Source organism: Heterodontus francisci, chromosome 8 (genome assembly GCF_036365525.1).
Source record: "Heterodontus francisci isolate sHetFra1 chromosome 8, sHetFra1.hap1, whole genome shotgun sequence".
Lineage (NCBI taxonomy): Eukaryota > Metazoa > Chordata > Chondrichthyes > Heterodontiformes > Heterodontidae > Heterodontus > Heterodontus francisci.
The window spans coordinates 62,689,128-62,714,953 of record NC_090378.1 but is presented as its reverse complement, the minus strand read 5'-3'; the positions used below and the strand labels follow the sequence as shown (position 1 = coordinate 62,714,953).

At 41.1% G+C, this 25,826-nt stretch overlaps 1 protein-coding gene across 4 annotated transcripts in view; it reads right to left on the bottom strand.

Annotated features, from left to right (window-relative positions):
- Positions 1–25,826, bottom strand: part of LOC137372858 (FYN-binding protein 1) — a 144,432-nt gene that overhangs the window by 40,736 nt on the left and 77,870 nt on the right. For all 4 annotated transcript variants that reach the window (XM_068037221.1, XM_068037222.1, XM_068037225.1 and 1 more), the window contains 5 exons: positions 12,358–12,411; positions 5,575–5,646; positions 5,412–5,440; positions 4,198–4,258; positions 1,643–1,668 (listed from right to left, as the gene is read on the bottom strand). In XM_068037221.1, the coding sequence (XP_067893322.1) occupies positions 1,643–1,668; positions 4,198–4,258; positions 5,412–5,440; positions 5,575–5,646; positions 12,358–12,411 (242 nt within the window). The remainder of the gene's footprint in view (positions 1–1,642; positions 1,669–4,197; positions 4,259–5,411; positions 5,441–5,574; positions 5,647–12,357; positions 12,412–25,826) is intronic.

Below are 25,826 nucleotides of genomic sequence, written 5' to 3'. Positions count from 1 at the left end.
TAAAATTTGAGATTTTGGGGTCATGGAGCCAAAGTAGGTTTAGTGAGGACAGGGATCAGGGATGAATGGATTTCAATAGGATATGTGCAGCAGAGTTTTAGATAAGCTGAAGTGCATGGAGGATGGAAGGCTGACCAGGAGAGCATTGAGCAAGTTTGGAACTGTGGAAGACATTGATGATGGTTTTAGCATCAGATCGGCTGCGTTAGGGGCAGAAGCAGGCAACATTACAGAAGTGGTCTTTGTGACAGATGGGATATGTACTTGAATGTTCAGTTCAGGGTGAAGCATTCAAGCAACATAAGAACAAAGAACAAAGAAAATTACAGCACAGGAACAGGCCCTTCGGCTCTCCAAGTCTGCGCCAATCCAGATCCTCTATCTAAACCTGTCGCCTATTTTCTAAGGGTCTGTATCTCTTTGCTTCCTGCCCATTCATGTATCTGTCTAGATACATCTTATAGGACGCTATCGTGCCCGTGTCTACCACCTCCGCTGGCAACGCGTTCCAGGCACCCACCACCCTCTGCGTAAAGAACTTTCCACGCATATCCCCCCTAAACTTTTCCCCTCTCACTTTGAACTCGTGACCCCTAGTAATTGAATCCCCCACTCTGGGGAAAAAGCTTCTTGCTATCCACCCTGTCGATACCTCTCATGATTTTATACACCTCAATCAGATCCCCCCTCAACCTCCGTCTTTCTAATGAAAATAATCCTAATCTACTCAACCTCTCTTCATAGCTAGCGCCCTCCATACCAGGCAACATCCTGGTGAACCTCCTCTGCACCCTCTCCAAAGCATCTACATCCTTTTGGTAATGTGGCGACCAGAACTGCACGCAGTATTCCAAATGTGGCCGAACCAAAGTCTTATACAACTGTAACATGACCTGCCAACTCTTGTACTCAATATCCCGTCCGATGAAGGAAAGCATGCCATATGCCTTCTTGACCACTCTATTGACCTGCGTTGCCACCTTCAGGGAACAATGGACCTGAACACCCAAATCTCTCTGTACATCAATTTTCCCCAGGACTTTTCCATAAGCTATTCACCCTTGTATTTAAATTCCTCCATCACCTCACCCCTTCCTATCTTTATAACCTCCAGCCATACAACTACCCCTGAAATCTCCATTCCTTACTCCAGCCTCTTGTATATTTTCCCCATCCTTCACCCCACCACTAAATGGCTGTGGTTTCATCCTCTTATGACCCATGTTCAGGAATTCCTTACCTAACCCCCTTCATCTCTCCAACTCCCTTTCCTCCTTTAACACCTTCCTCAACACCCACCCCTTGGACCAAGTTTTTGCTTATCCCCTCTAATATCTTTTTCTTAGGATCTGTATTCATTTTTTCATTACATCCCTGGGAGGTACTTTGCAATATTTTTCTACATTAAAAAGGAGTTACATGAATGCAAGTTGCTGTAGTGAAGTCTTTATTTTGTGCATTCACCATTAAATTGTCTGGCAACAGCCATTTCAGGTCTCCTGCCTTCTAGGACTACGCTGCTAATGCAACTAATGGGTAGTGGCCAGCTGCATTCCAGAGCAGCTCTCCAGTTCAATTGTGCCAAAGCTTAATCATATCTTAGTGTTTTGAAATGTTATTCAACAGAGGATTTTGGACTTACCTTCATCAGCAAAATGGCACTGTGAACTGTTATAGATTTTGATTGTGTCAGCCATGACCAGAAGAGAGAGAGAGAGACAGAGACACACACACAAAGTCAGAAATTGTACTTTTTGTGGTCTTGCAGTTTCTTCAGTAAAAACAATATAATTTGTAATTTTAAAAAATCATAAAGCTTCATAAACAGCAAAGCCCTGCATAAGCACAACTTGAGAAAAGCCAAACTAACTTGATTTTAATCAAATTTGCACTTTACATGAAAATCTGTACAGTTTTGCAATGAATTTTAGGTTCTGCGCTAATACATTCTTCATATTTAAAATCTGGAAAAATATGTATTTGTAAGAACGTACAGTACTTTTTCCTTTTCACCTTTTGTCAATTAATAAAGTTCTAGTTATTTTTATTAATTTAATATGGCCATGAAAAAGTGTTTAGCAAACCACATTTTATTTTGTTTGGAAGAGAACATGCATCACAGAACTGTTCGGGTGAATTTTCCTCCTAATTTCACATTAATTCTCCTGACTCTCCTGAAGGTGTTCCTCGCTGGGGTACAGTTCTAGATACTTCTGCTGGTAGCCATTCGGGGCCACACTCTATTCAACTACAGCAGTCATCAAATCTCAGTTTAAATCCTACTTTCACTTGACAACATGCACACACTCATTTCCCGCTGGAAACACTGTGCATATCAATCACCAGTAGGAACAATAGCTTTTTTTCCCCCTTCTGTACCAGGGACACTGAAGTCAACTATAACCGAACAATATCATGGCAGAGATCAACCAACAGCAAGCACTGTGGCTCAAACCAGGAAAGTCTGCTTGTCTGCATGGCTCAACTTTTGCTGAGCCATAAATGAAGCATGTTGTTTGGCTGTCAATTTGATTTACATCATTGAAGTGTAGATGGCAGACTTTTTCTTACAATCACTTTTTTTATTGAAGACAGCATCCCTTTAAAATATTATGGTAATCGATTTCTAGCTGTTGTAACTTACAATTTTGTGTGCGTACAGCTTAATTGTAATCTCTAGTTATACTAGTTTGACAAGTCTATGATTCCCTCAGCAGTAAATCAATACATTACGAAAAGCTTAGCTTTAATGATTTCATTCAAAAAAGTTCATTTTCCACATTCCCATTAAAAATTACCACTACCATAATGTTATACAAAACTACCTCAAATAGCAATAGTTCTGTAGGCTTTAACTCGCAGTACCCTGGAATCCTATCCATTTATTTTGCGAGTTGGATTTCAGAACATTGGTGGCAACACAAACCACCATGCATGTACAAACATGTATATGTGCTGTTGTTCAAGCTCTCAACTGCAACTTGAATTGTCTGGCTATGGAGCTTGCCTAATGCCTGGGGAATATTCCCAATGGCCAGCATGTAAAAGTAGCATTAATGGGCTGCAGAAGTGGGCTGAGCCTACCCATAAACAGGAAAATTGGCAGTGTCCGATTGGTTCTAGTTATGATCATAGCAAGTAAGTAATCAAACACCTACTCAACTGGCCAGCACATCCACTTTAAGTATTAAACCTGTTGTGGTCAAACAAGGAGAGGGAAAAGAGGGAAGCCCTTTGATCCCTCCTCACTTGACCATAACAAAGGATTGAATTGCATTAGAGACGGTACGGGGGAGATTTGCTAAATTGGTTCCTGGGATGAGAGGGTGAGTAAATTGAGCCTGTATTCTCTGGAGTTTAGAAGAATGAGGGGTGATTTCATTGAAACATACAAGATTCTGAAGGGGATTGACAGGGTAGACCCTTAGAGATTGTTTCCCCTGGCTGGGGAATCTAGAACACGGGGGCACAGTCTCAGGACAAAGGGTTAATCATTTAGGACTGATATGAGGAGAAATTTATTCACTCAAAGGGTTCTGAATCTTTGGAATTCTCAACCTCAGAGGGTTGTGGATGCTCCATTGTTGAGTATATTTAAGGCTGAGATTGACAAATCTTTGGCCCCTTTGGGAAACAAGGGATACGGGGAGCAGGTGGGAAAGTGAAGTTGAGGCAAAAGATCAGCCATGATCGTATTGAATGGCGGAGCAGGCTCGAGGGGCCGTATGGTCTACACCTGCTCTAATTCTTATGCTTTATGTTCAATTGCAAATGAGTTGGTCATTTATCTCATTGCTGTTTGTGAGCTCAGGCTGTGCATGTATTGACTATACATCTGCCCACATACCAACAATCATTGCACTTCAAAAAGCAATTTCTTTCAGTATGCAAAGCTCTCATATTTCTGAGACATATACTAAGGCATTATAAAAATACGAATCTTTCCTTCATCATTGCTCTGCCAATAAAGTCAGGGCTTCCATTAGCAGCAGCTCTGTGCAGTAAATACAATGACTTTTAATCTTTCACGCTAATAACAGGTTCTATGACTGATAAAACAGAAAACTGTCAATATGTATTTGCCCATTGATAGTTTTCAAAATACATTTTGACATTCTGAATAAGAGTTTCAGTTTACTGTTCAGTCAGTTCGCCTTGATGGAAGAACAATATCCAAGCTAGCAATTTAAGTAGTACCTAGGTTTTTGACTTCCCGTCACTTTGCTTATTGCGTCATCATAAACGTATGATGCAGATCCTATTAAAGAGAAAAATAAAGATGTACACAGAATGCAAGATGTGAAAACCCAATTCAAAGCATTATCTTCATTTTGGGGTATCCATTTTAATTTCTTATTACAAATCAGCAATAAAAATATTAAAAGGAAAAACTAACTTTCCAATATCTACTACAGGTACAAAATTTTCACTGAACCCAATCAATTGGATTTAAACTTGAAGTTGACTGTAATAAAATTGACTGTGCATTCAATTTTCAATCTTATTACTTGGTGCTCATTTCTGATTGTAACTTTATTGTAGTGCAGTGAGGCTTGGCTCATTGTGCCTTCCTCTGCCCAATCCCCAACTCTACTAGGAATGAGGACATTAGGAAATGGCCCTTCATCCATGTCAGTTCTTGCATATTCTCATTGCCTGTTTGATGCAATGATGCTGGTTCTTGTGCCTGAAATCAGATATGATCAAATCTCCTGACTTTAAAAAAAAATCTAGTCATTTGCATCGCTGGCAAAGCCAGCATTTATTGCCCATCCCTAACTGTCTTGGAGAAGGTGCTGGTGAGCCTCCTTGATCTGCTAATGGCTGTGTGGTAGAGGTTCTCCCACAATGCTGTTAACTAGGGAATTCCAGGATTTTGACTTAGTGACGATGAAGGAACAGCAATCTATTTTCAACTCAGGATAGCGTGTGTCTTAGAGGTGGTGGGGTTTCCAAGCGCCTATCTTTCTAGGTGGTAGAAGTCGCAAGTTTGGGAGCTTCTGTCAAAAAGCCTTTGTGAGTTGCGGCAGTGTGTGTCTGGATCATTAATCCAGGCCTCTGGATTACTAGTCCAGTAACATAACCACTGTGCTACCCTACCCAAACATGCACTTCCTGTGCACAGGCTCAGATATCTGATCAGTAATTCTGGTATTTCTTGTGAAAGCCATATTAATAACAAAAGATGGCACATCTTTAAGGATAGCCAAAATCCCTTTAATAGTTGCTCAGACAGAATAACCTGCGTTCAATTTTCTCTCAGCTAACATGCATCATATGCTGTGAACTATCTAAACAATCTCACCTTGCATTATGGGCCATTATACCAGGACCAAATTACAAGGCCTTTTACAAGAAAAAAAATCAAACTGTAATTTTAGCATTAAAAACGTCACAAAAAAAAATCTTACCAAACTCAGATTGCAGGGTATGTGAAGGGCTGCAGTAAAATAAAAAGAATATGTTAAAACAAGGAGTTTTCTTGAAAAGTTGAAGTTTTATAAATTCGTAGTCTATGGTTTACTTTAAAAAAAAAACCCAACTATTTTATGGATAAAAAGGTGTCAACTTTACCTTTCATGCCCCTTTCTTTTCTTTTCTTTTCCTTTGTGTAAGATTTTTGTCAGCGGATTCATCTTATTCGCACTGTGGGTGTAAAATGAAATGCAAGTCAACGTATTTTTATAAAGACTTGCCATACCATCGTATCTATATTGTTTAAACCTGAATATGCTTTTAAGTGGGTAGCACACTGAATTAAATTTTCTAATCAGTGCAAACTCATTTGATTTTTTGAGTAAAACTGAACAGAACAGGTGCTGGTAATGGTTCTGTTGTTGCCATTTACACCTACTCTAGAAACAGTTTGTTTCTTTACTTTACCATCCTCCTTTGCCTGTACCATCATTCCTCTCAGGTAGATGCACAAGATCCCATTCTACTATTTCAAAGAAGAGCAGGGGAGTTATCCCCATGCTGTCACAAATATTTATCCCTCAACCAACATCACAAAAACTGATTATCTGGTCATTGTCATATTGCTGTTGAAACCTGCAGTGCGCAAATTGGCTACTGCATTTTTTGCAGCAGTGACCCTATGCCTTCAACTTAATGACAATCAAAGGGCCACAATCATCAGTGCTTATGCTCCCACTTTCGATTCTACTGACGAAACCAAAGGAGCTCTTTTATGCAGATCTGGATTCTGTATTGGCAACCGTCCTAAAACAAGACAAATTGATTCTACTGAGGATCTTAATGTCAGAGTTGGATGCAGCTACGCCATCTGGAAGGGCACCATCAGGAAAGGAGGAGTGGGGAAATCAAATGCTAATAGTCTCCTCCTTCTCACCTAGTGCACTGAACATGTGCTCACTATTACAAACACACTCTTTCGTCAGAAAGATAAATACAAGACAATGTGGAAATATCCCCGATTCAAGCATTGGTATCTCCTGGACTACGTCATTGTCCGAGCCCAGGTCAGGAAGGATGTGCACACCACCTGAGCCATGTGAGGTGCAAAGAACTGAACTGACCACAGACTTGTACACTCCACCATGAGCGTACACCTGGCATCCAGACACCGAAGACCCTCAAAGAAATTCAGGATACGATTTACCATCCATACTCTCCAGGATATAAAAATCAGAGAACAATTCCAGGTGCATCTTTCTTCCTGTCTTGCTTTCACAGGCTTCAATGATTCCAGTGTGAAAGGGCTTTGGGATAAGATCGAATCTGCGATCCAAGAGACATGTACCCAGATCATCGGGCTTGGATCTCACAGGCACCAAGACTGGTTCGACGAGAATGATAAAGAAATATGCAACTTCTCGATTGGAAACGTCAAGTCTTCTTTATCTGTCAAAGTCAGCCTACGTCACAGCAGAAATGGGAAGAATATTTACTACTTAAATCTAAAGCTCAGAGAAAAATATGTGTTAAGAATAAGTGGTGAGTAGAGAGGTCCAATGAAATTCAATGTCACCACACTTCAGGAAGGATGTGAGAGTCCTTGAGAGGGTGCAGAGGCAATTTACCAGAATAGTTCCACGGATGGAGGATTTTTGGTACAAGGTTAGATTGGGAAAGTTGTGTTTGCTTTCCTTAGGACAAAAGAGTTTGAGGGGAGATTTAATTGAATTGTACAATATTATGATAGGGTGAGATAAGGTAAGCAAGGTAAAACTGTTCCTGTTAACTAATGGTACAAGAACTACGGGACACTGATTATAAGCTTTGGGCAAAAGATGCAGGGGGAATATGAGCAAGCACTTTTTTTTAATGCAGTGAGTGGTAATGAACTGGAATTCGCTGCCCACGAGGGTGGTGGAAACAGAGACAATGATTTCTAAAGGAAATTGAACGGGCACTTGAGAAAATAAGCTTGCAGGGCTAAGGGGATCAAGTGGGGGAGTGCGACTGAGCGGATTGTTCCGGAGAGTCGGCATGGATCCGATGGGCCGAATGGCTTCCTTCTATGCCATAAATGACTATGCTATGCAGACCGGCATGACATGCATAGCTTCTTCCAGGCCACTAAGACTATCTACGGACTAAAAACAAATGGTCAACCCCCCTCTGAGCTGAAGATGGCAATATGCTTCTCAAAGACGATGCAGACAGCTGAAACTGTTGGAAGGAGCACTGCCAGAACCTTCTCAATTGGGAGTCACAGTACCGGACAAAGCCATCAAAATAATCTCTCAACAGCTTGAGAGTGAACATTTGGGTACACTGCGAACACTTGCTGAGATACTAAAGTCTATTCAGCAGATGAAGAATAAGGTGTCTAATCTGGACAAGATTCCTGCAGAGATCTATAAAGCTATTGGTCATGAACTCTCGCTCAAACTCTCAGACCTTTTAACAGAAATCTGGGAAGAAGAGGTACTACCTCCAGACTTCCACAATGCCATCATTGCCTCACTTTTCAAGAAGGGTGTGATAAATCTATTTGTGGGAACTATTGAAGCATATCCCTTCTGTCCACTGTCAGAAAGATTCTCACAAATTCTCCTGAACCGCGTCCTACCGGTCAGCGAAGACACCCTTCCAGAGACCCAATATGGTTTCCGGCAATCCTAAGGAAACCACAGACATGATCTTTGTCGCTCGACAAATTCAAGAAAAATGTCTGGAACTACACAAAGAGCTCGACATGGCCTTCATTGATCTCTCAAAGGCCTTTGACTCTATCAATTGCAAAGCCCTTTGGAAAGTTCTCCAGAAACTTGGATATCCAACAAAATCTGTTACTATTCTGCAACTTCTGCATAATGGTATGACAGCAACCATCCTTTGCAATGGATTGGAGACTGAGCCCTTTTGTATCCTAATGGGCATGAAGCAAGGCTGTGTGATTGCACCTACTCTCTTCACTATATACCTCAGCCTTATTATGGAACTCACTCATGATCAACTTCCACAAGGGGTCATGATTTAGTTGACTCAATGAGAAGTTTTTCAAAGTCAACAGACAGAGACAAGACTAAGGTGACCCTCCAGCATATCCACAACTTACAATGTGCAGTTGTGGCCCACACTGCACATGACATTTAGACCACACTTAACCTCTTCAACTCCACACACAAAAGGGTTGGTCTCTCATTCAACATCAGCAAGACCAAAATCCTGCACCAGACTTCCCTGGACAACATCTACACCTCCAGCTATCAATATTGATGGGGAGACTTTAGAAGTTGAATACTTCTCATATCTCAGCAGCTGCCTTTCTCAAAAGGTCACCGTCAAACTGGAGATCCAGCAGAGAATCAGCTGTGCTAGTGCAGCCTTCCAGAAATTGTGCAACTGGGTCTTCGACAACAGAGATCTCCAGAAGAGGACATAGGCTTTAGTCTACAATGCAGTTGCTGTCACCACCCTTCTATATGGTAGTGAGACTTGGGTCCCCGACCAAAGGCACTTCTGGGCGTTGGGGAATGTCCACCAGCGGTGTCTCTGCAGGTACTCAAAGTCAAGTGGGAAGACAGGAGAATAAACTGAAGCCAATTCCTCCAGCATCGCAACCATGATTATGCAAAATCAGCTCCGCTGGTCTGGACACTGCATCCGCATGCCAAATAATCAGCTTCCAAAGCAGATCCTTTTCTCACAACTTAGGGATGGCATCCGATCTCAAGGGGGACAGAGAAAACCTTTTGAGGACACTCAGAAGGCCTCATTGAAAAGGGGACAAATTGACATCGGGTGTCAGAGGCACTTGCCACAAACCATACCATGTGGCATTGCCTCATCCAACAATCGGAAACTGACCGCAAAACCTCTGCTGTGGAGAAGCGGCGAAAGCGGAAGGAGAGAGGGTGGGCTAACATGGATGACATAAAAGCAAGTTTAAAAGAAAAAAGCTTACCTTTTTCGTAGTGGACTCCAGTGATCCCTTTATGGGTCACTGGTTAGGTCGCTGAAGCACCTAATAAAACTAAGCAGAGCAAAACATGCTCCACTCAGTCCTATCAAATTTCCAGTGGTGGCCCTTAAACAGGCGATAGGTTGCTAATTAACATATGCTAGAGGGCTAATGCCTGTTTTAAGTGGTGACCTAATATGGTGTTAAATGTATTTTAAGCACCCTTGGGGCATGAGAAACAACACTGAGAAAATGGTGCTCTTTGCCATTATTCCATGGTAGAAAAATGGGTAGAGCGGGATTCAACTTCTGTCCATCGTTTGTCTTTTACTATCTCTGATGTCCTCATGTTGTTGTTTCTCCCTGTTTTTGTCTGTCTTTCACTTTTCTGCTCGTTTCCCTAATTCTTTTTGCTTGCCTCTTTGTCTTTTCTTCTTTCCTTTTCTTTGGGAGGTGTTGGTGGGACAAAGAGCCACCAATCACTGTATTCTGCATCTGGGGTGGTGGATACAGAAAAAAGATGGTAATGACTCCCTTCCCGTATTCTCATGGTTCCTCCATTATAATCATTAACCCTCCCACTACTTCCTTTTCCTTCTTACCACACCTTCACTCCTATCACTACATCTATCTCTTCTGCTTAGAACCTCTATTTCACCAGTTTTGTCCCCTCTTCCCATCTCTGCTGCCACTAATAAAATAAGCATGTACTGACAGGGACTTGTAATAAAAGCAGGACCACTAGTTAACAGTTTAACCAGAATTTGATTCTAAGAATACCAGTTTAAATCCCATAACACATAATAAAAGCAGCATTTAAATTTGTCACTATAAATCAGTGGTTCTGTAATACATAAAAGACTTGCAGGTAATAGGTAAATTGGCCGTTGTAAATTGCCCCTAGTGTAGGAAGGTGATAGGGAATATGGGATTACTGTAGAATATGGGATTACTGTAGGGTTAGTATAAAGGGGTGGTTGTTGGTCGGCACAGAATCGGTGGGCCGAAGGGCCTGTTTCAGTGCTGTATCTCTAAATAAATAAATAACACTCCTATTGTTATAAATTAAGTTTGTAGGAATCTGTAATTATAGTTAAAAAATCTCAATGGTCTTGCACACACTTTGTGTTACCTGGAGTTTGCTTCCACCATCACATTTACAGCTGATTGGCTCATATTCAAATTATTTTCCTGGATGTACTATCTGCAAAGTTATTAATTTTAAATGGGATTGTATGCAAAATTTCTTTAAAGATGAACAGATCAATTTGACCAAATATTTCAAAACACTTGAAATTTTGATCTGCCCTTTTCTCTCTCGGCCTAACAAGTTTAAAATAGTGATTCTAAAATAACGTGAAATTTTTTACAACATAATAAATTGTACAAAATTGACTTGTATATCTGTGTATGGATTCTGGCAATGGTTTGCATTAATCTCTATTTTCTAATGCATTCCAAATAGTTACATAATTTATTCTAAATGGATAAATTCGAGCTACATTTTTTTTTAAAGTTTACCACAGAACTCAGAAACACACAGGAAACTTATTCATATAAAAAGTGGAAAGGTTGACGGAACTGCTGATTCACAAAACATGCCAGGACTTGCTGTTTGTAAGCCTCACCTGACCTCCACACCTATGTGTCAATGGAACATTTTTGAAGATGAAAACTCCCTGGGAAATTATTTCAAGGGTATAGCAGGGAACTGGAATTTGCATTTCATATATAGCAAAGATAAATGGTCACCTGTACTATTTTTTCCCCCAGAGGTACCTTGCTGAAAAAACATTGCAAATTACTTTATTTAACAGCTTTTATTAAACAAAATACAAGTTGCACATGTGCCAAATAAAACTTTGTACTAGCAAATATGGGGCAAATTTACCCAACCTTTACAGAACCCCTCCATATTTTCATTCCATTGAACTGAATGGCATGACAATTGGACCTGCTGTTCTATATGGGGCAACCTATAGATGGTAAAGACAAAAATCTACTTTACAGTAATGTTTAATTTTTATTTTTATATTTTGTATTGTATTATAAATAGTTACACCAACTGTATGTGTTATTTTATGTTCCACTCGGAACTCAAACAAACAAACTGCAAAAAAAAAAGAGAAATTCTGGAAAGAATGCACCTTTAAGTTTGAAGGGAAGTTCCAAACAAAATTCCTGTATTGAAACATGTTTAATCTGAACCCTTTTAGTAACCAAGTAGTTTTGAAGATATGTGGCAAAGAATAAATTATACAAATTAGTATAATTTCTGATAAAATGGTGTACATTTCTTTCTCCTTGCCATAAAAAAGCAACCCCCTAAACTGGTCAATGACAAAGGGCTGCTTTCCCATACTATGTGCACAAATTTATTAATGTGACTATAGTATGTACAAAAGAAAATTATTTCTTAATTTGCTGTAAGAGACCTCCTCAGACAGCTGGAGTGTTCTCACCTTGTTTAGCACATAAGGAAAATGTTATTTATTTTACAGGAACTAGCCAAAAAATCATTTACTTCACTGGCTGAGGAGGTCTCTTACAAAGATCATTCCAGAGCTTATCTATGGAATCATCCCATCTGCACCAGTATAACCCCTGACTCACCGTAAGCAACATGACAGGGAAGTACCTGGGTGGTTTGTTTTTTTTAGAAAATATTTATCCAATTAAAATCAAATGGTAATGTGTGAGGAAACAAGTGCTTGAAACAATTATTTGAGGGTGTATAACAAGTTTTTAAATACATAATGAGAGACGCAGAAAGAGGGAGAGTGGTTCTCCGAATGAGCAAGTGAATAATGATCATTGTACCTGAATAGAAATGATGTAGCATTCAAGCTCAACTAATCCTGCTAAAATATTAGACAAGAACATTGTTCTTGAAGACAAATTTTTACCATCCTCCAGGAGGCATAATGATAACTTGCATCAGATTTTTCTCAAGTTACATAGTCCATTAAAACTTGATCACCTACCTGCTTCTTTTCTCTGACTCTTTTTTGGTATCTATTGCTTCATAGAGTTGTCCACTGTCTTAATTTATTCGTGCAAAGAAAAGTAGAGATCCAACAGAATGTGCAGTTTAAAAAAAAAAATTGTATTAGCTTTTGTCAACTTCAATACCAATCATTTCACAACACAGAACTTCCCATAAAAAGGCAATTATGACAGTACAGTCTGCATTAGAATAAAGAACTTGTCTTTTAAAAAATACATGTCAAACCTCCCATTATAAGGAATGCTCTATTAACTTATGAGAAATCTTTATCAGAAGGAGTGGAATGATTACAACAACATTCCATATTTGAATACCTTTCATGTAGACGTTAAATCTTGATAACCACATACTATTAACCAAAACAAAATGAAACGTACACTTCAGAAACTGTACCGGCAAGGACTCTGACTGAACAGGAATGCTGCATGAGGACACTATACATGCTTCATGCATACGTTTAGACAGGCTGAATTATTAAGAAATTTCATTACAATGGAGTTCTCTATAACAGAATTTAGTTACATCTAGGTTATCAATTGAATAATTATATAAGTGAGCTAATTTGTCACAAACTCAACTAAAGTATGGGAGGGGGCATAACAGCTCAATATGCTTGTAATACCTCAACCTAATCCTTCAAGCAAAGTTGCTGCATGATTTGATAGTAAATTGCAGTTTTTTGGCAATGAGCATTTAACTGCTATTGAATTAAACATATTTTGCCGTGGCTCTCAGTTTATCAGGCAAGATATTCCTACAGTCTTGGTAATTACTTCTGCATTATAAATGGTGGCTAACAAAGCTGAGATAATGGAAATCGCTTTGGTTGTTACCACCGTATGATATTTCATATGGATACATTGGCCCAAAGTTTGCATTAAGAATAACAATGAGGCTAATGACAGTCACATGTTTGTGGAGTAAATCAGACAGCAACTTAAGAGTTTAAACACAGGAATCCGGAAGTTTTTTGTTTATATTCATTCCCAGGGCGTGCGTGTCACTGGCAAGGCCAGCATTTATTGCCCATCTGTAATTGCTCTTGAGAAGGAAGTGATCCACCTTCTTGAATCGCTACAGTCCTTTGTCAGAGTGGTTTGTTACAACTGAGTGGCTTGCTTGGCCATTTCAGAGGGCACTTAAGAGTCAACCACACTGCTGTGGGTTTGGATTCACACATAGAACAGGCTGGGCAAGGACAACAGATTTCCTTCCTGAAAGAACATTGCAGTCCAAGATACCCTGCTTCTCCCACAGTCGGCACTATAATGGTACCTTACCAATAGACTCAGCATTGAAATCCATACAAGGACATGAAGTTGCTGTACTTACCCACACCAGAAAAAGTGCTGATGCCTTCAGGTGTGAATAAATTTTTAACAACGTGTTAAGTCATAATTACTGCCAACCTCCCTAACACTGAAAATATAATTTTTAAAAAGTGTGGAGTCTCACTCCTGTAGGATTTAATTAGTGGTGGAAAGATTTTAACTTTTTCTGTCTGTCTCTTATCTCACTGTCTCAAATCCATCTTTCTTTCCTAATCTTTATTTTGCTTTCTGTACATGATTTAAATTGAATTTATACTTCCTGGTTTAGACTCCATGGGCAGGATTTCAATTCTGGAGTCAGGACCGCAATGTCACATTCATTTCTGGGTCAGCAATGTGCAGGCATTGCAATTTTAATTAGAAAACCAATTAATTGACCCAGAATCGTATTTAGCGTTTAGCGGCGACAGATGCGAGAAGGAGGCCACTACGCAGGGAGCAGTGGGCTCAATTTAAATAGCTAGTGGCAGCCATTGCTGTGGCTGACGTTTGTCGCCATGATGGAAGGAGAAGCTGAGCAGACAGCAGTGGGCAGGGAGGGCCCCCATACCAGGACTCACCCTCCTGTTTTTCTGATGCCTTACTTGAGATGCTGCTGGAGGCGGTGACAGCACGGAGATGCATCCTGTTCCCTGTCAGTGGCACGAGAAAAAGTGGTGAGGAGGAACTGGGTCCAGTACAGGAAACGTTTCAATGACCTGCTTAGATCTGGCAAAGTGAGTCCAAAGAGAGACTCAGATGGCATGCCTCTTGGTCAGCAGTCACCAGAATGGAAAAGTGAGGGTCATGCTGAGGGCACATAGAGTTCTCCTGACCACAGGAAAGATGTGTGCCCTGCATCATTGATGATTCATAAGCATAGTTCATTATCTGAGTGCTATTGGACAGTGGGCTACTGGGAAGTCTGAAACATACTATGCAATTGAAAAGCTGCAAGTGGTGAGGAAAAGAGGCATTGTCCTAATGGTATCTTTCTTCACCTTGCAGGCCTAAAGGGAAAACAACATGAGAAAGAGCGAGAGGGCACACTTGGACGGTGGGGTTCCCCAGCTCAGCACGGACATATTTCGAGGAGCTGGCCCTTGATCTCGACAGAGAGGTAAGCTACCAGGACGCTGGAGACAGAGAAACGGGAGTCCAACACAGATAGGGTAAAAAGATCTCAACAACCCCAGGTTCAGGGGATGCATGGCAATCCTCCCCGTGCAACAAACTGTTATCTCATCATTTCAAACAGCAGAAGCATCTGTTGATTGTGCCAATTTCTCATGACCACCTTCGCTTATGTCTCCCACAAGGCCAGCATCAGATAGGGAGCAGTTAAGACATCACCAACCTGTTCTGGAGGACTCAGAGGAGGATGACACCTCAGAGCCTGCACTTTCACATCTTTCTTGCATGCCTTCCACCAGCACAAATACTCATACCTCAGTGGGTCCTCATGCGGTATTAGAGAGGGTACCGCAGGGTGAAGCGTACATCTATTCAGAGCAGGAGGGGTCAGGGGAAGGCAGAGTTGGCTGTGGCCAGTACCCCTCAGAGGATGGAGGACAGCGCAGCCCTCCTCAGCTGGGTGGAGATGCAGAGCCTCAGGAGTCGTGAAACAGGCAGCTCCACCTGGAGAACCTGTGTGAGATGTGTGCTCACATGTCAGAGTTACCTGAGGCACTACAGAGTCATGGGATGAGAATGGAAGAGTCCATTCATCTCATGTGCTCCACAATGCCTCAGTGCTTTGAGCATATGAGTTCCTCCATTGAGAGAGTGGCCAAAATGATGGACAGCCATATGCAGCATCACTCAGAGTAGATGCAGGAACGGCACACAGACATGCACAGCTGCAGTCTGTAGCATTAAGTGGTCAATGATGCAAAGAAGCATGGAGTAGATGCCAGCTGCCTCCCAGCTGGTGGTTCCCTCCAGCGATCAAGGGCGCCCGAAAAGGGCTGAGGTGGCAACAGATGGTACGAGGGGGCCACTCCTCACATGGACCATCATCTACCTCCATGACCCCTCAGATGGGCAAACATCTGTAGAGTCATGTCCTGTAACAGAGGCCATCCCTGCAATGATGCCAGTGTAGCAGCCCTTGGAGGTTCCCCCACCCCAGCACTTCCACTACAGGGCCGACCGCCATGGTTATCTCTGTCTCAGACAAGCACGAGTGAGCAGTCTGCGTCCACCTCATCCTCAGCCATAGGGGCAGCAACGCATAGGAGTGACCGTGAGTGAGAGGCCACTGCATTGGTATGTCACTTTGTGGGTCATTTGGGTGTTTCTGTTGTACATGGCATCACACTGCTGTCATGCAGGCCCCTACCTGCCAAGAATGAGGCACATTAATTTCGCCACATGGACATTAAATTTCAAATTTTTGCTGGGAAGAAGAGAAGGCCTGTGATAAGAGGTTGCCAGGCCCCTGGCTGGAAAGACATTTTTGCATTTTAACAGATAGTACTTGGAACAAAGGAGCTATCCCCTGCTCCAATACAATCCACAAACAGACGTGGTCAAACCAGCTAATCACATGACTAACCTGCTTGCAGTCTGGGTTGTTTTTCTGAATTATACAGTTTTGAACTGAGATTTGGCAGAAAGCTGAATGCTCCTGGATTGAAAGGACCTCTCTTGGCCAGTTCGCCACAGCCTCTCCTTTCTGCTCCCATCTCTTTCTCATGGAACTCCAAAACCCACTTAAGCCATACGAACCGAGAAAGAAAAGTCTCCTACGTTGAGCAAGGTTTAAAAAGAATACTGGGCCCCAATGAAAAGCAAGACCTACCTTCAAACAAGGACTCTACAGAGAGCTCAAAGCACAGTAACAAAAAAACCCTCTTCAGAGATTGTTTCAAACTTTTCCACTTTATTTTTCTTCTGCTCTTTTCTGTCCCTATTTGCATGTGTTTATCATGTATGCATGCTAGCGTGAGAGTGTTGTGTGTCCGTAGGCGTTAACCGAATTAGAATTTAAGTTTAAGTTTAAGAAATTTCAATCTTTCTTTTTTAAACCTAAGAAAACCTGTGTGTATATTGGTTTCTTTGCCTTATAATTGGAAAGTGGTGAGCAAGGATTCACCAAGGGGGAGCTAAAAACAGCGTGTTTAAAATTAAACCCTATTACAGCAAGACCAGGTGAAGGCGGAAAGGGAACCCTAGACCTCTTTCTCACCTGATCGTAACACTGCACACTGCTTTGCAATAAAGCACCGGGTATGTTGTTGCACCATGGCAGACTTGCGTGTTACCATTTCATCATGGCGAACGGCAGGAGAATTGAAAATAAGTTGTGGACTACTCAGTGCAGAATTTTAGTCACATAATCTTGTCATACAATTCCCCATCTCCCTGAATTACTGCAAATCTTAAAACTTTCAGTTTTTAGAGGGATTGTATTCAGGCCTTCTTATCACATTACTACTATAGCTGTCAGGGGAGGACAATTTTTGCCACCTCTATTTCACTGCAGAGGCAGTGTTCAAGCTGTTTTGCAATAATACAAGAATAGTAATATTCCTGAAAATACAAAAATACCATGATCAGTTTTTATATCAGTGCGCATTCTTGGATGAGGGATAAACAAGTGATCATATATGCAAAAATTAAATGTTAGTTAGAATTTGTATCTTCAAACTATTTCTTTCCTCTCCAGAGCTAATGGTGGGGAAACGGGAAGAGAAGCCATTGCAGGTGTTTCACTGGCTTTGACTGGATAAATAAGAATAGAACGAGGTGAGGGCAGTTCCATTCAGCTGAATGATGGAGGAGAGACACTGAAGGAGGATGGTATGGTTGACTGTGTCAAAAGCTGCAGACAGGTCAAGAAGGGTGAGGTAGGATAGTTCACTGTGGTCACAGTCACATAGGATGCAATTTGTGACTTAGATAAGGACTGTTTCAATGCTGTGGCAAGGGCAAAAACTTGATTGGAGGGATTCAAACACAGAGTTGCAGGAAAGATGGGTGCGGATTTGGAAGGCAACAACACGTTTAAAGATTTAGTAGATGAGAGGGAAGTCGGAAATGGGTTTGCAAGAACAGAGGGGTCAAGGGTGGGTTATTTTTCTTGAGGAGAGGGGTGATGACGCAGGTTTGAAAGGAACAGGGGAAAAACAGTACCTAAGGAAAGGGAACCGTTAATAGTAACAATTAACATGGGTCCTCAGAAGGGAAAGTTGGGCAGTCAGCAGTTTAGTGGGGATAGGGTTAAAGGAGCAGGCGGTGGGTTTCATGGACAGGATGAGCTCAGAGAGGGCATGAGATTATAGGAGGGAATCCAGAGAAAGACGCGAGTTCAGGGCTAGGACAGTGGGGAAACCTTGGGCAGAGTGGAAGTGGGGGGGGTTGTTTAGCTTCATAGGCTAGGAGCTGGTGGGATATGTCAGAGGCATGGACAACACTTGGAGAAGGCATGAATACTTAGGGAGGCAATGGCATGTTATCCTTTATTGCAAGGGGATTGGAGTACAAGTATAGGAGACTTGCAATAATTGTATTGGACTTAGGCAAGATCATATCTGGAGTACCGTGTACAGTTTTGGTCTCCATATCGAAGGAAGGATATCCTTGCCTTGGAGGTAGCACAGCGAAGGTTAACTTTAATGGTTCCTGGGATAAGAGGGTTGTCCTGTGATGAGAGGCCGAGTAAATTGGGCCTATACTCTCTGAAGTTCAGAAGAAGGAGAGGTGATCTCATTGAAATATACAAGATTCTGAAAGGGATTGACAAGGTATCACAGAATCACAAAATTGTTACAGCACAGAAGGAAGGCATTTGACCCATCATGTCTGCACTGGCTCTCTGAAAGAGCAATCTAACTAATGCCACTCACCAGCCATCTCCCCATAGCCCTGCACGTTCTTCCTTTTCAGATAACAATCCAATTTCCTCTTGAATGCCTTGATTGAATCTGCCTCCACCACACTCTCAGGTAATGCATTCCAGATCCTAACCACCCGCTGTGTGAAATAGCTCTTCCTCATGTCACCATTGCTTCTTTTGCCAATTACCTTAAATCTGTGCCCTTTTGTTCTCTATTCTTCTACCAATGGGAACAGCTTTTCCCTATCTACTTTGTCCAGACCCCTCATGATTTTGAACACCTCTGTCAAATCTCCTCTCAACCTTCTCTTCTCCAAGGAAAACAGTCCCAACTTCTCCAATCTATCCACCTAACTGAAGTTCCTCATCTCCAGAACCATTATAGTGAATCTTTTCTGCATTCTCTCTAATGCCTTCACATCTTTCTTAAAGTGTGGCACTCAGAACTGCAAACAATACTCCAGTTGAGGCTGAACCAGTGCTCTATACAAGTTTAACATAACTTCTTTGTGTTTGTACTCTGTGCCCCTATTAACGAAGCCCAGGATACTGCATGCTCTATTAACCACTCTCTCAATCTGTCTTGCCACCTTCAATGATTTATGCACATATATACTCTCTGCTCCTACACCCCCTTTAGAATTGTACCCTTTATTTTATATTGTCTCTCCATATTCTTCCTTCCAAAATGAATCACTTCATACTTCTCTGCATTAAATTTCACCTGCCACTTGTACGCCCATTCCACCAACCTGTATGTCCTTTTGAAGTTCTACACTATCTAATTAGTGTTCTACACTAATTAGAAGTTCTACACTATTCAATTACTAGAGGACACGAGTTCAAAGTGAAAGGGGAAAAGTTTAGGGGGGATATGCGTGGAAAGTTCTTTACGCAGAGGGTGGTGGGCACCTGGAACGCATTGCCAGCGGAGGTGGTAGATGCGGGCACGATGGAGTCTTTTAAGATGTATCTAGACAGATACATGAATGGGCAGGAAGAAAAGAGATACAGAACCTTAGAAAATAGGCGACATGTTTAGAGAGAGGATCTGGATCGGCGCAGGCTTGGAGGGCCGAAGGGCCTGTTCCTGTGCTGTAATTATCTTTGTTCTTTGTTCTATCCTCCTCACAGTTCACAATGTTTCCAAGTTTCGCATCATCTGCAAATTTTGAAATTGTGCCCTGTACCAAAGTCTAGGTCATTAATATATATCGGGAACAGAAAGGGTCCCAACACTGACCCTTGGGGAACAACACTACAAACCTTCCTCCAGCCTGAAAAACATCCATTAACCACTACTCTCTGTTTCCCGTCACTCACCCAATTTTGTATCCATGTTGGTCCTGTCCCTTTTATTCTATGAGCTATAACTTTGCTCACAAGTCTGTTTTGCGGCACTTTATTAAACGCTTTTAGAAGTCCATCACCTGCCTTACCCTGATCAACCTTCTCTGCTAGTTCATCAAAAAACTCCAGCAGCAAGTTAGTTAAACACGATTTGCCCTTCACAAATCTGTGCTGGCTTTATGTAATTAACCCGCATTTGCTCAAGTGACTATTCATTTTGTCCTGAATTATCATTTCTAGAAGCTTCCTAACCACCGAGGTTAAACTCACTGGCCTGTACCTGCTGAGCTTATCTTTACATCCTTTTTTGAACAAAGGTGCAACATTTGCAATTCTCCAGTCCTCTGTTACCACCCCTGAATCTAAGGAAGACTGGAAAATTATGGCCAGTGCCTCTGCAACTTCCACCTCACTTTCCTGTATCTTTGGATGCAACCTATCAGTCCTGGTGCCTTATCAACATTAAGTACAGCTAGCCTATCCAATACCTCTTCCTTATCAATTTTAAACCCTTCAAGTGTCTGAATTACCTCCTCTTTCACCATGACCTGCACAGCATCTTCTTCCTTGGTAAAGACAGATGCAAAGTGTTCATTTAATTTCTCAGCCATGCCTCCTGCCTTCATGCGTGAATCCCCTTTTTGGTCCCCAGTAGGCCCCACTCCTCCTTTTACCACTATTTTACTATTAATGTGACACAGAGAGGCTGTTTCCACTGGCTGGGGAATCTAGATAGATAGAGTTTTGATCTCTCAGGGAATCAAGTACTATGTGGGGCAGGTGGGAAAGTGGAGTTGAAGTAGAAGATCATCCTTAATCGTAATGAATGGTGGAGGAGTGTTGAGGGGCAGAATGGTCCATTCCTGCTCCTATTTCTCATGTTATTATGAGGGAATAGGAGAGAAGCATTCAAGTTCAGGGTTGGTTGTTGGTGGAAGTTGGGGGTGGGGGGCAGTCGGTGGTGCTGCGTGGAGAAGAGAAGCTTGTGGAAGTTTGGCTTGGTGGGCTAGGGAAAGGGAGGGAAGCTGCAGAGGCAACTGAATGGATGGTCTTAACCTTAGTGACAAAGACGTCTACAAGCTCCTCTCACTTGTTGGAGATGAAGTTAGAGGATGTAATGGAAAGGGGTTTAAAAATATGGTTTGTCACAGAGGAGAAGCCTGGGGTTATCTTTGCATTCCAAAATTATCCTGAAATAAGGAACAGTTTTGACAGAGGAGAGCTGGATCCAATAGTGCTTTATGTGGTCCAGCCAAATCTGGCAATGAATGCCTAAACCAGTTGTCTGCCATAAACGCTCATGTGTTAATTGTATAATCAATTATTTAATTACATGCAGGTGGAGGGTGTTAATTAGGGGTCTTACTTGAGCACATTTAAGGAGACACTTACTGAAACTAAGTGGAAGTTTGAGTAAGGAGCTACATGTTTGTAATCTTTTCACTTTGTAAAATAAATGTAGGACTGGGTAAAGATTAGCTCCAGTACCATCCTTCAACCACAAGCTTCTGGAATAGAACATGGTAACAAAGAATGGTTGCCTAAAGGTGAAGTTGGAAACTAAATCTTTTTTTTTCACTTAGAAAATTAAAATCCCAGTGGCTATTGTGGAAAATAGTAAAGCATGTGTCAATTGTCAGGGCATGATTACCCTCTGATGTTCTGAGCCACATGACCAGTGGAAGAATGAAGTGGACATGGGTTATGTCCCTATTAAAGAGGAAACAAGGTGTAGCCTTGGTATTGTTACTTACTACCAAAAGAAAAATCAGGAGTATTTTGTGAAGTGAATGGTCACCAGTTGGATACTGAAGAAGGTTTGGATCTTCTGTTCGAATTCTTGGATGAAATCGACAAGGAGGATGATCTATTAAATACGCATGAGGCATGGTCAGACTCTGATAGATTTTGGAAAACATATGATCTTTCAATGGAGGACTATATCATGGACTTTAGCAGATTGTATAGAAAATTGAGGAAATTTAATTTAGAGATCTCTGGTTCAGTGCTAGCATTTAAATTGCCAGATTGTGCTAGGGTGTCACAAGTGGACGAGCTTATGGTTCTAACTGGGGTTTGGTTCTCGGAAAAAGACTCCCTGTTGGATCAGATGTCTGCTGCCTTAAAAGAAATTTCTGGCGTAAGTCATTTCCTGCAGCCTTGATATAACTGGACATTCTGCAGTGACACATAGAATGGAGTACTCTTTGCCCGATTTTGAAATGGTTCAGATACTGGATGCAGGCATCAGTACAATGGAAGAGTTAAAGACTGGAGGAATGAGAATGATAGCACCTTTAGCAGATCTGGCTATTACACCAAAAGACAGAATTGGAATAGCAATAATAGGCAAATGAATCCCAGGAATGCCCAAGGAACAGTTAATACATGCTTCAAGTGTGACTTGAAGTATCATTATGCAACAAACTGCTCAAACTGGAGAGGCTGGGTCCTTGAAATGATACATGACCCAGAGGAAGATAATGATGAATCTGAATGAATTGCACCAGTCACAAGGAATTTTAATCTCGTGATGAATGTGTTAGTCACAGATCCGTTCAACTCTGCTGTGTTAGATGGTGCTTGCACATCAACAGTATGTGGAATACATTGGTTAAAATGTTATCTGGATTCACTCCGTCGTGAAGATCGTTGCAATGTTATGGAGTATAAAAGTACTACTTGCTTTAGGTTTGGTGATGACAACAAATTGAAGTCACGAAAGAGACTTGTAATTCCATGTAAAATAGCGGGAGTATGCCACTTTATCAGTGTTAATTGTGCATCAATTGTTTAATTATATACAGGTGAAGGTTGTTAACTTGGGTCTTACTTCAGCACTTATAAGGAGACACTTACTGAGACTGGTGGAAGGCTTGAGTGAGGAGCTACATGTTTATAATCCTTTTATTCTGTACAATAATGTGAAACTGAGTAAAGATAGGCTCCAGCATTATCCTTCCACAACAAGGTTTCTGGAATTTAGCAATCAGTCTCTAGCAAGCTACCTTTACTGTGGAATAAATCTTCTCTAAAAAGGCACAAATGAAACCTGACAGGAAGCATGATAAGGTCATTATTTTTGGAAAGTCAGTGCATTTGCAGTTTACCCAGTCAGGGCATTATTGTATTCCCTTAACAAAACCTGATATTTCTAGTCAGGGTTTTAGAGAAGTAGTAATAGCATCAGGTGATAAGAATCAGAGGGAAAAAAAAACAAAACCGGCAATTTGCTCACTCTTGTCACAGATTAAAAACCCTGTTAAAGGGTGCAGGTGTGATTGATGAAGAGTATACGAGGATAATAGATTAGTAAGAAGTGCGAAATCTGTTAAGAAGTATCGGAGGATGTCATCCAGTCTGATTGTAAGCCTTCCATTGGCACGTGACTTTAACAAGGTTGTGGCCATGGATTTAAAAGGTATGGGACAAAGACAGAAGTATTTGCATTCTACATTTTATAGAGTTGGCAACCAGGTTTAGTCTTCCTACAATAATATATAGCAAGGACAAAAGGGTGGTTTATAGATAAAATCATGGAGAAATGGATAGACACCAGGCCTGGGCACCAGCTAGGTTTCTGACTGATAATGAAGGGGAATTTGCCAATGACTAATTCAAAGACATGTGAAAACATGAACATTATGGTCATGAATACTGCAATGGGCACCGTGAAAGGAATCAGGCAATGATCAATGAAATGCTGCATTAAATCTTAGCTGACCAACCAAAATACAAAGTTGACAACTGCCTCCATGTTGAGGGCCATTCCTCACAATTAATCGGGGTTGATTACAAAATCTCAGCAGCTAATAGAGGGAAACGAGGCACCTTGTACCTCAACTGCTCAAGTGTTTTGTGTTGAAGGTCTTGAGGAACAGAATACTGTAGATCAAGGATCGGATAGTGGTAATGGGAGCGATCACGGTGCACAGGGCAGAGCAATCGCATCCAAAGGCCAATTGCCCCGAGTATGTACTCGAGTGACATATATTCCAGAGGGGTCTAATGAATGGAAGGATGTGACAATTGTGGGACATGCAGGAAAATCTACTGGCAAGTTTACATATCGGTTGAATGTTCAGGATGATGGTCAAGAAGCAGGGTCCATGGACTGGCAGGATAGGGTGAAAGAGTGGAGTAAGAAAGCACTCTGCAAGTTCTAATCGAGTCTGGAAGTGACTCTTGCATCAGGAAACAATCACATACTGGAGAAAGCTCCTCTAATAGTGAGAGGGAGATTCTACAGTAGTAGTCCTGAAAGACATCAAAGTGCTAGTGGAGACCATATTTTGAACAGATTGCACATTGAAACAAAGGCTAAAGAGTAGTTTTGCAATAGAACTAGAAGCCAACATCTTCATGACCATGAAGTTTTTGTGGCTGCCAATAAACTTGAGGATAAACTAATGAAAGGCAAAATAAAAGGAATTAGAAAGTTGGAGAGAGTATGGTGTTTATTCTGGAGGTACCAGATAAGGGACAGCCAGACTCGTCACAGATGAATTTGTACTGAAAGTTCTTGCAGATGGGACTTATGAAGCTAAGGCGAGGCTAGTTGCTATGAACTTTAAAGAGTGACTGGGTGATGTAGACGTTAGAGTAGTTTCTCCCACAGCTGAAAAAGTAATCTTGAGAATCTTTTTAGCTCTTTTGGCCACATATTCATGTGAGTGTAGATCAATCGACATAAAAATCGTGTTTCTGCAGGGTGATACTTTTCAGAGAGAAGTGTTTGAGAAACTGCCTAAAGAGGCAGCAGATGCAGAAGGAAAACTGGAAACTAAACAAATGCTTCTATGGCCTTAATCTCAGTGAGATCTGTTTTGCTGTAAATTGGTTCTGTTGAATTAAAAGCAGATCCTGCAATGGTATCAAAGGGAAATGTTAAGGCATCTTCATGATGCACATTGATTTCTTATGGGATATTACTACAGAATAAGAAATGTGTTAAGATTGGAGTAGAATTTAAGATTGCGAATCAAGCTTGTGGGGCTTTTAAATATATTGGTTTAGATATTAAGTGGAGTAGGTCTGGAATAACTTGAACTCAACAATCCTGTTGAGTGTGTTACTCCCATCCCAGTTAATCGTGCTAGGTCATTACAGAAATATGATGATATATCTAAAGAGATAGAGCAATTGCAAAGCTTGATTGGTCAATTAAACTGGTTGTGCACTCACACTAGACCTGATGCTAGTTTTGATCTGTTGGAGTTAAGTACTATGATGAAACACCTAAAAGTTGAGTGTTTTTAGGGCAAATAAAAAATTAAATCTGGAGAAATCTGACACAAAGAATATGAAACTAGTAATTTTTAGTGATGCTTCGCATTCTAATCTTCCTGATGGGTTTTTTTTGAGTGCAACTGGTTTCATAATATTTCTGATTGGTGAAAATGGGAAATGTTGTCTGTTAGCTTGGGAAGCTAAGAAAATAAAAAGGTTTGTTAAAAGTACTTAAGCTGCAGAAGTACTTACTGAAACTGAGAGGAGGTTTGAGTAAGGAACTACATGTTTGTAATCTTTTTGTGTAAAATAAATCTAACTGTGTAAAGATTGGCTCTCATGCAGGCAGTGGATATGGGGCCCTATTTGTTAAATTTTAGATGAGATTCTGTACAAGGGGCATACTAAAAATAGGATACCCATTGAATGTTATGTAGATAAATCGTTCCTTGTGGGATAATGTACACTCTACAAAAAGCGTGAGCAGGAAAAGGTTACGGATTGAGCTTGCTGAATTGAAACAAATGCTGGAGAGAAAGGAAATCTCTAATTAAATGGGTAGATGCAAGTCATCAACTATGATTCTTTGTACAAACATTTCTTTCTGTAAACAAATTGTTCAAAGTCCTAGAGGAGGGGCATCTTTCAATGTAATGCTTTGTTTTGAAATGTTTTGAAATTTGAAGGGAATCTGTTTATTGTACATCTTTTTTGTTT